The sequence below is a fragment of the Pseudorca crassidens genome, chromosome 4 (genome assembly GCF_039906515.1).
Source record: "Pseudorca crassidens isolate mPseCra1 chromosome 4, mPseCra1.hap1, whole genome shotgun sequence".
Lineage (NCBI taxonomy): Eukaryota > Metazoa > Chordata > Mammalia > Artiodactyla > Delphinidae > Pseudorca > Pseudorca crassidens.
Genome location: NC_090299.1, coordinates 2,423,989 through 2,437,424, shown reverse-complemented (window position 1 = coordinate 2,437,424; position 13,436 = coordinate 2,423,989). Strand labels below are relative to the sequence as shown.

General features: G+C 65.5%; 1 protein-coding gene across 9 annotated transcripts in view; it reads right to left on the bottom strand.

Moving 5' to 3' along the window:
* Positions 1 to 11,333, bottom strand: part of DOK7 (docking protein 7) — a 37,167-nt gene extending 25,834 nt beyond the window's left edge. For 3 of the 9 annotated variants that reach the window (XR_010942817.1, XR_010942816.1, XM_067734964.1), the window contains exons 1-3: positions 11,142 to 11,331; positions 10,964 to 11,009; positions 597 to 827 (exon numbers count right to left, since the gene is read on the bottom strand). Coding sequence is in view for 6 of the 9 variants with exons in the window: in XM_067734964.1 (XP_067591065.1) it covers positions 597 to 827; positions 10,964 to 11,009; positions 11,142 to 11,195 (331 nt within the window). In the remaining 3 variants the exon portion in view is untranslated. Of the gene's footprint in view, positions 1 to 596; positions 828 to 10,963; positions 11,010 to 11,141 lie in introns of those variants that run through there. The other 6 variants (XM_067734959.1, XM_067734965.1, XM_067734960.1 and 3 more) reach the window with 5 other exon arrangements.
* Between the last annotated feature and the right edge of the window lie 2,103 nt (positions 11,334 to 13,436).

Genomic DNA, 13,436 nt, shown 5'->3' with positions numbered 1-13,436 from the left:
TGAAAAAGAATATACGTATATGTGTGTAACTGAACCACTTTGCTGGACACCTGAAACTAACACAACGTTGTAAATTAACTCTACTTCAATTTTTAAAAATTTTTTTTAAAATATCATGGGTTCTGATGGCTCAGCTGGGGGCCCGCCCGCCTCTGCTCACACAGCCGGGTGGGCAGCGGGGCTGAGAGGTGGACTGGGTCCCCCCATCTCCCGAGAGCGCTCCCCGCACCCCGCTACTCCCCTTGAGGGACACGCGGGGGACGGCGCTCCCGACACCGCGCGGCTCCTGCCGCCCGGCTCTGGGCCCAGGCGGCCCCGTGAGAAGCCAAGGGCAGCACTTGCGGATCACTGCTCAGCCAGCCGCCCGCTGGGGCTAAAGGCTCTAGTTCAGATGAATGGGGTCAAAAGTCAGGGAGCTCAAGAGCGGCCGGCCCCCCAGCCCCCCGCCCCAATTGCGGCCGGGCGGAGGGCGCTCCGCAAGCCCTGGGCTCCGAGGCCTGGAGTCGCGTCCCGGCCTCTGCAGCCCGTCGGTGGGGCCCGCGGGACGCTTCAGGACAGAGGCTGGGCCCCCGGAGCCCCGCGCCGGTGTCACTCACCCTCACCCAGCGCGTGGCGGATCCGGGCGTCCCAGGCGCACATGGCCTCCCGGCTGTCGAAGCCCAGCATGACGGCCTGCGACAGGCAGACGATGGCCAGCGTGTGGGCCAGGCCCTCGTAGGGCAGGCCGGGCTCCAGGCCGCAGATGTCCTCCAGCGCGAGGCTGCTGCGCTCCCGCATCCCGCGGGCTCGCTCCGCCCTGTCCTTGTAGGCCAGCATCAGCAGGCAGTCTGCGGAGGGCGCGGGGCCGTCAGGCACGCGGTGCAGGGCAGCTACCGCCCCGGCCCCGCCCCCGCTCGCCCGAGTCTGGGCCCCGGCCACCCTGCAGCTCCACCTCCTCGTGGGCAAGAGGGTGACCCCGCCCACACGGCCCCCCGGCCACACAGCGGAAGTGGGCTCAGAACAAGCCCTGGCTGGCCCGCCCACCTGACCCCGGCCCCCAGCCAGGGCCTCCAGCCTGCCCCAGACCCCGGGGCCACGGGGGCCACACTCAGGCTGCTGGCAGGACAGCACGGAGCCTGCCCGGGGGCTCAGGCCTCCCGCCTCGGCCCTGCAAGGGTGGCTTCCTGCCACACCCAGAGCCACTTCACCTCCTGGATTTCTCCGTTTCCAGGGTGTGAGCCGGACTCCAGCGCCGGGGAGGGCAGGAGGGCCACTGGGCTTGGGTCCCTCTGCCAGACGCGACACGAGCCGCCCCCGAGAGCCTGCAGGGGACGCGCCGGAGTCTGTCTCAAGTTCCCATTTCCCTCAACACCCTCATCGCTGTGCTGGTATCCCCACCTCTCCTGGCCGCCTGTGTGGCCCTGGAGAACCGCCCTAGCTCAGAGCACGAGCGACCCTCCTAAGCGCGCCCAGCGCGGCCGCCGCCCGGTCTCTGATGAAGGTGAGGGGTCCGGGGCCTAATGTGAACACTGAAGTGTCGGACAGCCCCGAGCCCCGCACGCTCGACGATCAAGCCCCCTCGTCCGGGCAGGAGGGGATGGAGGGGTGGGCGCGGGACAAAGCGATGAACTGCTTCCCCCGGCCCAACCCCCGAACGCTGGAAAAGCAGCCCCACAGACCCAAGTGACAACCAGATCCCGACGAGCTGGAGTCAAGACTCATCTTTGCTGCCAGCGGAGAACAAGGGTGGTGCTTCCTGCCTGTTTGCCATCAAACCACAGCCACAGCCCCTTCCTTATGAAGGCGGAGGGTGGACAGTCTGTCCCGGCCGCCCGTGAAGGCAGCCCCAGGCAGCACACAGACCAGCCTCGGTGACTGGACTCCAACACGCCTGTATTTCAAAATCCGGGGATTGTGATGGGGGAGCTCCACTTCCTGTCTGACACCCTGCTTGTAGGGTTTGAAATGCTTACCTCAGAAAAAAGTAAAGATGTTCTCATTTTGAGGGAAACAAACAAAACCCCAGAACCCACAAAAACCCATCTGCCCACCCAAGGGTTCCAGTGTGTTCTCTCCCGAGCACGGCTCCCTTAGGAAACTCGTGGCCCGGCCCGGAGAGAAATCAGTCACACACGTGGCATGAAGGGCATGTGTTGTTATGGAAGTGCTCCCTGATGTGTCACCAGAGGCCCAAGAGGTGAAAGCTTGGGGAGGCGGTGAGCACAGAAAGGCTCCCAGTAAAAATGTGTGTGGACAAAGGGAAGCCACCGAGGCAGCTGGGGAAGGGACCACGGGCGTGATGACAGCCCGGCCAGCCACACGGGCCGCCCCATCCCCAGACACGCCGACCCCTCCTGCCACGCCTCTCCCCAGGGAAGGCCGGCATCTCTCCCGGTGGCTTTTCTAGGTAGCTGTCTGTCCCATGTTTCCAGTCTCCCCACTCCCCACCCTGGAAGATGAGCTCTCGAAGGCAGGCCCTCTTCTGCTGGAGCAGTGACAGCCCCATCACCTGACACAGGTGAGGGTGAGGGCCTTCTGTCACAGGAAACACCGTTCGCTTTAGTTGTGGCCTTAACAGCAAGGCAGGGCCAGACTGTCACCCCTTTGTTCTAGGAGTTACGCTCCCAGTGATACAGCCGAGAGCAAAGTCCATAACCCTCCTGTGAAGAGTCGCACAGTACCTGTTTTCGGCTACGTGGACCACGCAGCCTCTGTCACAACTACTGAACTCAAGAGTAGCCACAGACCACGCGTAAGTGAATGGCTGTGTTCCAATAAAACTTTACAACAGAAACAAGCCGCGGGCCGCATGTGGCTCAGGGCCCTGGTTTGCCGACTCGTGGGCTAGAGCCTCGTTTGCTACGAGCCCCTGTGTCGCCCCATACGTCACGCTCCTCAGACACCTCCTGCTGCCAAGCAGGTCTTGCCGTCCTGGATGCCTGCACTTGCGAGGCTGGCTTGGGGACCTACATGCGAGAGCCAGCATGTGTCCCCGAGACCCTTTTCCCTGGCTCTAACTGAAATGCAGCTCACATCCTACTCCTTACAGAGATCTGAGACTCCATGCGTATGCTCGCTCGCCTGCACTGGGGTGAATGGGGGCCCCCAAAAGACATTTCCACGTCCTGACCCCCCCAAATCTGCAAACATGACCTTATTTGGAGAAAGGGTCTTTGCAGACGTGAACAAGGTAAGGATCTCAAAATCAGTCACCCAGGATTATCCGCGTGGCCCTAAATCTAAAGACGAGTGTCTTGGGACTTCCCTGGTGGCGCAGTGGTTAAGAATCCGCCTGCCAATGCAAGGGACACGGGTTCGAGCCCTGGTTCGGGAGGATCCCACATGCCGCGGAGCAACGAAGCCCGTGCGCCACAACTACTGAGCCTGTGCTCTAGAGCCCGCGAGCCACAACTACTGAGCCCACGTGCCACAACTACTGAAGCCCGTGCACCTAGAGCCCGTGCTCCGCAACAAGAGAAGCCACCGCAGTGAGAAGCCCACGCACCGCAAGGAAGAGTAGGCCCCGCTCGCTGCCACTAGAGAGTAGCCCGCACGCAGCAACAAAGACCCAACACAGCCAAAAATAAATAAATAAATTTAAAAAAACCAAAGACGGGTGTCTTTATAAGAGACCAAAAAGGAAAGACAGATGCACAGAGGAGAGGCCACGAGAAGCCAAGTCACAGAGTGACGTGCCCACAAGCCCAGGAGGCCTGGAGTCGCCCGAGCCGGAGGAGGTGGGAAGGGTGCTCCCCAGCGCCTTCAGCGGGTGAGCGCTGCTGGATTTTGGGCTTCCAGCCTCCAGAGCACATTTCCGTTGTTTTAAGCCCCCCAGTTTGTGGCAATTCATTACTGCAGCCCCAGGAAGCTAACACACCCTCAGCGCCACTGATTTCATTTTACACGTGAACAGGACAGGGCGAGGGCCAGGGCTGCGTGACAGCCCCTGGTGGAAGCTGCCCAGTCACAGCCGGGCCACGGCTGGCGCAGCTGCCGTCCAGCCCCCCAGCCGGCACCCCCAGCCCCCCGGCAGCCCCCGGCACCCTCCAGCCTCCCGGCACGCCCCCAGCCCCCCAGCCGGCACCCCCAGCCCCCCGGCAGCCCCCGGCACCCTCCAGCCCCCCGGCAGCCCCCGGCACCCTCCAGCCCCCCCGCACTGGACTCCTCTAGCTGAGGCGGAGCTCCGCTCCTGGGAGGGGCGTGGGTGGGGCCCTTTGATGGGCAGCTGCTCCACCCCCTTCCCTCCCCATCACTTCGGGCCGTGAATTGATCCTATTTTAAAACCTATTCTGTGAGGAGCGCTGTTTAGTGGAAAGCTGTTCAGTACCGGGCACCAGAGAAACAGCAATTCTCGGGTCTGGACCTGAGACAAAGCAGGTCGTGCCCGGGAGAGACAGCACCAGTGGCCCCGGGGAGCAGTGACACCACCAGCCCTTCCCGCAGACGCGCCGCACAAAGGGCCACGGGAGCCTGCACCGACTGGCCAGCTCCACAGGGGACCCTCGCTGGGAGCACCCAGGGCTGCGCCCCTCGCAGGAAGCCCAGCGAGCTGGTCACTCCGCGAGGTGTCCCGGTCAGCTGCTGAGGAAGCTCACTGGCCCTCCCGCCCCGCGCCCCGGGCCACCCACTCCCGTGGCCGCTTGATCTCCACGCCGGGCCACGAGGGCCTGAGGACTCTGCTCACGGCAGCACCCATCAGCTGAAGCGCGGAGCCGCAGGGGCACAGCCAGGCTGCAACCCGGCCCTGGGCGCCTGGACTCCAGGGGCAGGAGATGAAGCCGCCGCAGGGCCTGGGCGGCTCGCGGCCGGGGGTGGAGGGGGCCGGGGTCATCGTAGTGAAAGGAGGCACAGATGGGGTGATGACGAAAGTGTCAAAGAGTAAACCAAGGGGGTGCACGCGGAGGCACACGCACACACACTCCTGTGCGCGTGCACAGCCACACACTTGATCACGCATGCGTGCTCACACACGTGTGCTTACATGTGCATACCTGCACGCTTGCACATACACACGCACACACTCCACCACTGTGCATGGGCACCACAGTGGGGACCAGCTGACCCGGTTCACGTCCCACATCCGTGTTTGGGAACCCGTCCCTCAGCTCTTAGAGCCTCTATTTTCCATCTGAGAAACAGACGCCACTCACCCTGCGGAGTCAAGGCACCAGCACAGCCCCAGGCTGGCACACAGAGGCCCTCGGTGAACGCCACACGCCAGCAAGCACAGAGCGGGATGAGCAGGGGCCTCAGCCTGGGGCCTGGGACCTTCCCCATCACCACGACACCCAGGGGAGCGTGCCCGCCTCTGGGGTCAGCCCACCCCTGCCCTCTTCTGCCCATAGTGGGCCCTGCTAACCACAAGGGCCACTGAAAGACCCCCAGTGGGGCCCCTCGGAGCCCACCCCACCTCCTTTTCCGTCCCTCAGTGGGGCGGCCTCCCCCATAGCCTTCAGCCCAGTTCATTCTGCTCACGAGAAGCCCGGGAACCCAGGGAACACAGCCCGGCTTCTGCGGAGCTGAAACCCAAGAGGGGAGACAGTCAAACGCTGAAAAAGGTCGATAACGAAGAAAACTCTGAGGAAGAGCTGTTCAGGGGACCGGCATGTGATGGCAGGGGTGGACGGCATGTGGGGGTGGACGGCATGTGGGAGTGGACGGCATGTGGGGGTGGACGGCATGCGGGGGTGGACGGCATTTGATGACAGCGGCCGTCATGGGGCCTGAGCACGGGGGTCAGAGCCTCTCCCAAAGGGACAACGGACTCCCAAGGGATAGAAGGCGCCAGCCCGGCAGCACCTCAGGGAACAGCACTGTGCTAGAGGGAACAGCCAGTGCAGAAGCCCAGAGGCAGGGACCCCATGGGCAGGGCTGGCATGAAGGGAGGGGAAGAGTGGTCCAAGGTGTAGGCGGGCTCCAGCCAGGTGGGCCTGCTGAGCCAGGCCAAGGCCGCATCCCAGCACACCAGGGGCCCCGAGAGCTGTGAGCGAAGAGGGCCCAGCCCGGCTGCGTGTGGCGAAGGGACACAGGGTGACAGCAAAGCTCCAGGCCCCTGCAGCTGTCCAGGCCAGAGGAGCTGCTGGCCTAGGCGGAGCAGAGGAAAGGGGGCCCAAAGCTAGGCTCTGCAGTAACCATGGTGACAGCGGGAGGGGCCTTCCCTCTGCGGAGGCAGCGCTAACTCATGGGACCTCTTGGTGGGCGGATGATGGGGTGAGGGGAAGGAAGAGGAGGGCGACGCTGGACTGGGGAGGGGGGCACCTGGGGAGGGGGTGCGGGGCCGGGGGCAGGGTCGGGGTTGGGGTTCAGTCCCGGACACGTGAGCCTGAGAGGCCCATCAGACGCCAGGCGGCGTGCACACAGGCAGCTGGACACACGCGTCTGAAGATGTAAAAATAACCATGGAGTCGGTCATGGCACTCAGAGGCGTTTAGCCCGGGGCCGAGAGCCTGGGGAGGGCGGGTGGCCGGGAAGACACAAACCTCCGGGCCTCGTGGGGGGCAGGGGGAGCTGGGAGAGGAGACAGAGGTTGACGCCCACCCACGGGACACAGCGGAGGAGCGGCTGTTGGCTTTAGCCCTCAGAGGTCACAGTGACCTTGGGCAGCGCCTTCAGCAGAGCAGCTGGGCAGCGGGCTAGGGGCAGCCGAGCACTGGGGATGGGGGCTGCTGACCGGGCCGCCAGCCGGAGCCTGAGGCTGAAGCCGAGGGACCCCGCTGACCCGCTGGTCCAGGCCTGTTCCCGATCCAGTTCCGGGGGAAGCACGTTCACCGTGTACGCAGGGCGCAAGGGGGCTTCACGGGCTCCCACAGGCAGGCTACCCTGACCTCGCGGCAGCAGCGGGAACGGACGGTGCCGAGGCCCAATGCATGCCCACCACCCGTCCACCCTCCGCAGGGACCGGCTAGGACTCGTCCAGGGCACACAGTTGGTCCGAGCAGAGGCGAGACCTGAGCCCAGGTGCTCCGATTCCCGGTCCGGAACCAGGGGCTGCAGGAAGCCCTGGCCCCCTTCTCGAGGTCTCCGTGGGGACGGAATGGCTGGCCACCACCCACACCCTGTCCTTGAGTGCCTGCCAGCCCAGGACTGAGGAGTCACGCCCATTCCTGGGGGACACGGCAGATCCAAGGCCAGAAGGTGGGACCGGAGAAGGGACCCTCCCCACCATCACCACCTGGGACGCCCAACCTCTCGGAATGCGCCCACCTCAGTTAGCAGAGCTGCCACTGCACAGGAGAGGCACGGGCACAGGCCAGTGGGACCGCTCAGGCGGCTTAAGGGGCAGGTGTCCCGAGGCCGCGGTTCCTGGGCAAGCTTGCAGGGCCAGATGTTGCCGAGAGTGGCTGGGCTCACGGTACCTCACCTGGCAGCCCCAGCCCCCGCCAGGCTGCCTGTGAGGGGTGACGCTGAGTCAGGGACCCTGCCCTCCAGGAACTCAGCGCCTGTCTCAGGGCAGGGATAGGAAGGGGGTACTGGACTAATACCTCACCTTTGGTGGCAGGAGCAGGGGCTGACCTCCCAGCCGGCCAAGGGCTTGTGGGCAGGGGGCAGCACCCAGTCATTTGTGGGCCAGCCAGTCTCAGCCCCTGCGCCTACAATGACCCCCCAGAGGCCCTGCCAGCTCCAGGAGTCAGGGTCCCTCCCGGGGGCTCTTCCGGGCTGAATAAAGTCCCCGCAGCTTGCACAGGAGTTGGTGAAGCCCTCGGAGCTCTGAGGGCCCTCGGAGCGGACGGCAGGGGAGCTGCCCTGGCTGCGCAGGAACCCTCTGGGTGCCACACCTGTGGGTGGGCCGCCCCCTCCACAGGGCAGCCACGCGAGAGACACCTCTCCCACCATCCTAAGCCTCAACCCGGGGAGGAAGAGAGGGGCTGCCCAGGGTCACCAGGGGGGCGCCCAGACCCCCCTCCTCTCAAGGGAAAGGATCCAGGCATGAATCCTCTGGCCAGGACAGAGGTCGAGGCCCCAAGGAGCACAGTCCCGCTGAAGTATTGCTCCCTTTTATAAAGATTGTTACTTCTGTCAGTGAGAGGTTTTCCCTTTCACTTTAAGTGAGGACACGGGGGCGGGGGAAGGGGGACGCTGGGGCGAAGTGAGAGCGGCATGGACATATGTACACTACCGAATGTAAAACAGACAGCTAGTGGGACGCAGCCCCACAGCACAGGGAGATCAGCTCGGTGCTTTGGGACCACCTAGAGGGGTGGGATAGGGAGGGTGGGAGGGAGACGCAAGAGGGAGGGGAGATGGGGATATACGTATAGGTATAGCTGATTCACTTTGCTATACAACAGAAACTAACCCAGTATTGTGAAGCAATTATACTCCAATAAAGATCTTTTAAAAAAAATAAATCAGGGCTTCCCTGGTGGCACAGTGGTTGGGAGTCCGCCTGCCGATGCAGGGGACGCGGGTTCGTGCCCCGGTCCGGGAGAATCCCACATGCCACGGAGCGGCTGCGCCCGTGAGCCATGGCCGCTGAGCCTGCGCGTCCGGAGCCTGTGCTCCGCAACGGGAGAGGCCACAGCAGTGATAGGCCCGCGTACTGCCAAAAAAAAAAATCAGAGCTTTTCCTTCCTTCCACTAACTAAACTTTATTGTAAGAAGAACAAGTGGTCCTGGTTAAGAAAAGCAAAAACAGGAGAAAAGACCCAAAGCGGAGAGGGGCCCTCCTACCCCCGCCCGCCTGCAGCCCCTGATTCCCTCCTAACCTCTCCTCGTGGGCCCTCCTGGGAAGGAAATACTTTTCAAAAACAAGAGTCCTGCGTTTCCATGACGAGAAGGCAGGGCGGCCCCTCCTCTCTCCTTCCCAGGCTCCCCCTTGGCTGCAGCCAGGATCTGGGGAGTCTTAGCTGTGGGGACCCCAAGTACGAGGACCTGCCCCCAACACCCAAGGCCACCCGAGGGAGCTGGTCTTCAGGATAAGGGGGGCCAGGCGGCTGCACCTCTCCCAGCCAGGCCCCCCAACACACTAGAGAGGGGCCAGCTCATCAGCTAGGGGCCAGGGAGGGGAGAGCGAGGAGGGTCCGGAGCCTCTGACCCGTCGGGGAACCATGGCCACTGGCACTGACCGGGAGGGAGAGAGGGGGAGGGCTGGCGAGAGCCGGGCAGTGGGTCAGCTTGGCAACTCCGTCTCAGGCCAAGCACCCGCAAGAGGATGACCGCGGCCCTCGTGCAGCGTGAGGATAAAGGGGACGCTGCTAAGATAACCGGCAGCGACCGCGGGGGTTCTGAGACCCTGGGGACCAGGACGTGAGACGCAGGGCTCAGAGTGGACAGCAGCCCAGAGGGGCCGCGTCCACCACCCCTAATCCCCTCCCCGCCCCCAGTCCCCGGCCCAGTCCTGCCCGAGCGCCTTCCCCCTCTTCTCCGCGATTTCCCCTCCAGTCCAGTCCTGGTTCCCCGACGCCCCCGGCTCTCTACCGCTGGGCTGCACGTGGTGAGACCCAGGAAAGGCCCGATGACCACAAGCCCACTTACAGGCTCAGAGTCTACGGTGTTGAGGACCCACTGCAGACTCCCCGGCAGTGCTCGAGGGCCCCCTCCACAGGTGTCCTCCAGGGCCGGCCAGAGCTCACCTCTCAACTAGCGCTCTCGGATACTGGCATAAAATCCACCACCAGGGGCTGCAGATCACTACCCCCCCTACCAAGAGGGACAAGGCCCACCCTGGGACTGCTCTTCGGGTGGGCCACCTGTCCCAGAGGCCGCACAGGCCCTGGCTCACCACCGTCCCGGCAAGCAACCCCCACCCAACAGCCAGCCCCCTGCCTCGGGCCACAGCCTCCCGGATCAGCACGGCCTTCACCCCCGCCTCGGCCACCCTCAGCTGGCCGGTGCCCCCATTCCCTGCCGGCTGGGCACCCCCTCCCCAGCTCTTACCCTCCCCCACCCCTGCCAGGCGTCCCTGAGCTCCCCAGGACTAGGACCCCACAGCTCCAGATGCAGGGCCTGGGCATGAAAGACTGATCGGCTGAACGAAGGGTGCACGGCGCCCAGGCCCCCTTGGAGGGGAAGCTGAGGCCCAGGCAGGAGGTGAGTGTGTCCGTGGCCGAAAGCAGACCCTTCTATCGCAACCACGAGGCTCCCAGAGCCAGCTCAGCAGAAGGGATGGAGGAGGGGACCCGGGAGGGGCACAGGGAGGGGGCCCTCCACACCTTGCCTAGGAAATGGCAGACACCCCAGGCGTCCCGGAAGACTCTCGGGCAGCCTGGCACGTGTGAGGCAGCGTGCGCTCACACCCCCAGCATCCCACACAGACCCCCGGGAGCCTGGGCCGGCTCCAAGGCACCTGTCTCCGGAAACAGCTGCAGCTGCACAGCTCAGAGCCTCCGGCCGCTGAGCTGGAGATGCCCGGCTCCGGGGCTCCCAGCCGGCTCCTCCCGGCTGGGGTGCCGGCTCCGCTCAGGGGGCTGGGAGGGGGCCGTCCTCTCCTCCCAGGACGGATCCCACACACAAGGTAGATTTCACTCTTCTCCGTTCCTACCTGGCGGCCCAGCCTCGGCTCCACCTGGGGAGGCTGGAAGGGCCGCCTGGGGTCAGCGCTGCCCGGAACACCCATCCACGTTTGGATTCAAAGACACGACTCAATCCCCAACTGGGGCAGAACTTTCTGGGATGCTCCCTGCCGCGTGATGGGGGAAGGGGCCAGGACAGGCTCCTGCCCTTTCGCCCCTCGGGCCTCCACCGGCTCCCGCAGGCCCCTCCGAGCCTCAATCCGCCCTTCTGCCAAGGGGGTCCCCACCCCGGGCCTGGAGTCTGAGATGACGGCTCCCGGGCCCGGTGCGGTCGCGGAAGGGTCCCGCGTCCCGGCGTCCGCGGCAGGCGCAGGCCGAGGCGAGGCCGGAGCGCTCTCCGGTTACAGCCCTCGGCCCCGGCGCCGCCGGCTATTTCGGGCGAGCTGGCCGCGCTCCGGGCCGGCCGGGCGCAGGAGGCCGCCGCCGCCCGCCCCGTGCCCCGCGCCCCGTGCCCGCGCCCCGCGCCCGCTCACCTGCCACCGGCGACGGCTTGCGCAGCACCAGCCACCTACTCTTCCACTGCGGGGACAGAGGGAGCGTGAGCGCCAGCCCCGCGCCCCGCGCCCGCCCCCCGTGCCCCGCGCCCGCCGCCCGCCCCGCGCCCCGCGCCCCGCGTCCGCCGCCCGCCCCGCGCCCGCCGCGCGCCCCGACCTTCTTGCCGTCCCGCAGCTTGACGTGGCCCTCCACCAGCGCCGCCTCGGTCATCTTCTGTCATGGTTCCCGCGCGCCCGCCGCGCCTCTGCCCGCCGCCCCGCGGCCGCCCAGCCCAGGGTCACTTTCAAAATAGCTCCGGGAGGGCCCTGCGCCGGCCGGCGGGGCGGGCGGGGCGGCGCGCGGGCGGGGCGAGGTGCGCGCCCAGCCGGCCCTGCCCTACCGGCGCCCCGCCCCGGCGCTGCGCCCGGCGGCACCTGAGGCCACCTGAGCGCCCTCCGGAGCCAGGCACATTGCGGGGCTCGGCCGCTGGCGCTCCGGCACTGCTCACCCCGGGGCGGGGGGCGGGGGGAGCGGGCTCCCCTCCAAAAGCAAAGGAAACGCCGGACGGGAAGGGGGCGTCCGCGCGTCCAAGCGCTTGGCCCAATTTTAAAGTGCGCCTCAACCGAGCTGGCTTCGCCCTCCGGCACCTGTCCCTCCCACCACCCCGAGCTGTCACCAGACACCGCTGACCACAGAATGACCGTGGGTCGACCCTGGCCGAGACATTGCCCCGCCCCCCAGCCCTCCAAGCCCCCTCTCTGCTCCCCCCAGACCACCCCCGCTCCCCAGGCAGGGTGATGGAGGGGGGTTCATTCACGTCCCCTGGCAGCAGGAATCCCAGGGCAGGTTGCTGCCCAGTAGTGAGTGGGACCACAGTGCCGCGGTCTCGGTTCCCCCTTCCCCCCCGCCCCGGGGCTGAGAGCTATCCCTCCGGGCAAGGATGGCACAGAGGTTCTCTGCTGCTCTATAAAGGCCCCCGAGAGTCCCCTTTGCAGTGGGGGAGCGCTGACCTTCCGGATTTCCCCTCCTCCACCCTGTAGCTCCAGTCCAGCTGCCCGCTGTTCTTTGGGAACCCAGGTGGTTGGGGGACCTGGCAGGTCGACATCTCAGACTTCAGCCCCCATCTATCTCTAAGACAACCTCTGACATTCACCCCTTCAGGAGCAACCAACAAGGCGAGGGGCCAGTGGCAGAGATGGGGCAGCTCCCTAGAAGAGCGAGGAGAAGCAATGTACCCTACCCGAGGTCCCACCCTAAGGGAGCTGATGTCCCGCCGGGAGGAGAGGGGAGGGCTCAGTGGTGTCCCGTTACCCTGAAATCCGCCTGGGTGGGAACAAGCGTGTGCATCTTCATCCCATCCAGGTCTTGCCTCTCACGGAGGAGGAACTAACGCTCAGAGCTGCGGGCACCTCCAGGACTGACCCACGTTGGCTGAGCCCCGAGCGGGGCACAGGATCCGTGGGGGCAGGCAGAGCCCTGGGCTGGATTCCCAGCTCAGCAGCCACCATGCTGGGCACAGAGAGGGCCAGGTCCTTCCTCTCTGGGCACCCACTCCCCTCCTCACTGTCTCTGGGGAGCTGAGAAGGCAGGTCCCTGGTGGGCACCACCCTCATTCAGATGCCCTGGGGATGTCTTGCCAGGGCGTAATGCAGAGCAGTGTCACGCCAGGCCCAGGAAGCAGCTCTGTGTCTCCTGTGTCCCCTCCTCCAGCACCACCTCCAGCGGCACCTGTGCAGCCGCCAGCCGCCTTCTGCAGAGCAGTTGCCCGACCACAGAGCCCCATTCACGCTCCCCACACATCTCAGGCCCCCAGGGGCTGGCCCAGGACAGCCGGCGTGGAGCCCGGTGGCGCTGGGGGCTGTGGCCACCAACACATCCGCCGCCCCAGGCGCCTGGCACTTGGTCATCCCTGCAGGGAGGGTCAGTGCCCCGCTGCATTCCCGAGCGCTGGACCCGACCCAGGCTCCTGCCGTGCCTGGAAGCTGCACCTGCTCCTGCACTGGCCCGAGAGAATGCGGGCCGCCGTGGGGACAGACGGCTCCCCCCGCCCCCTGCCGGCTACTTAGAGGTGGGCTGATCTGCCTGCCTGGCTCCCACTCCCAGACCCTGGCTGGGCTCCTGGCCTCTCTCTCCTAAGTTCCTGCTGTGGACCGAATGTTTGTGTCCCCACCCCCCAAGTTCACGTTGAAGCCCAACCCCCAAGGGGATGGTATGAAGCGGTGAGGCCTTTGGGAGGTGATGAGGTCACGAGGGTGGGGTCCCCAGGACTGGATTACTGTCCTTATAAGAAGAGGCATGAGGGACAAGTTCCTTCTCCTCACCCAGCACTGAGGACACAGCCAGAAAGCAGACATCTGCACGCCTGGAAGAGGGCTCTCACCTGACCCCAGCCTGGCATCCTGATCTCTGACCTCCGGCCTCCAGACCTGTGAGAAATGAACCTGCTGTTTTAGCCTCGCGGTCTACAGTGTT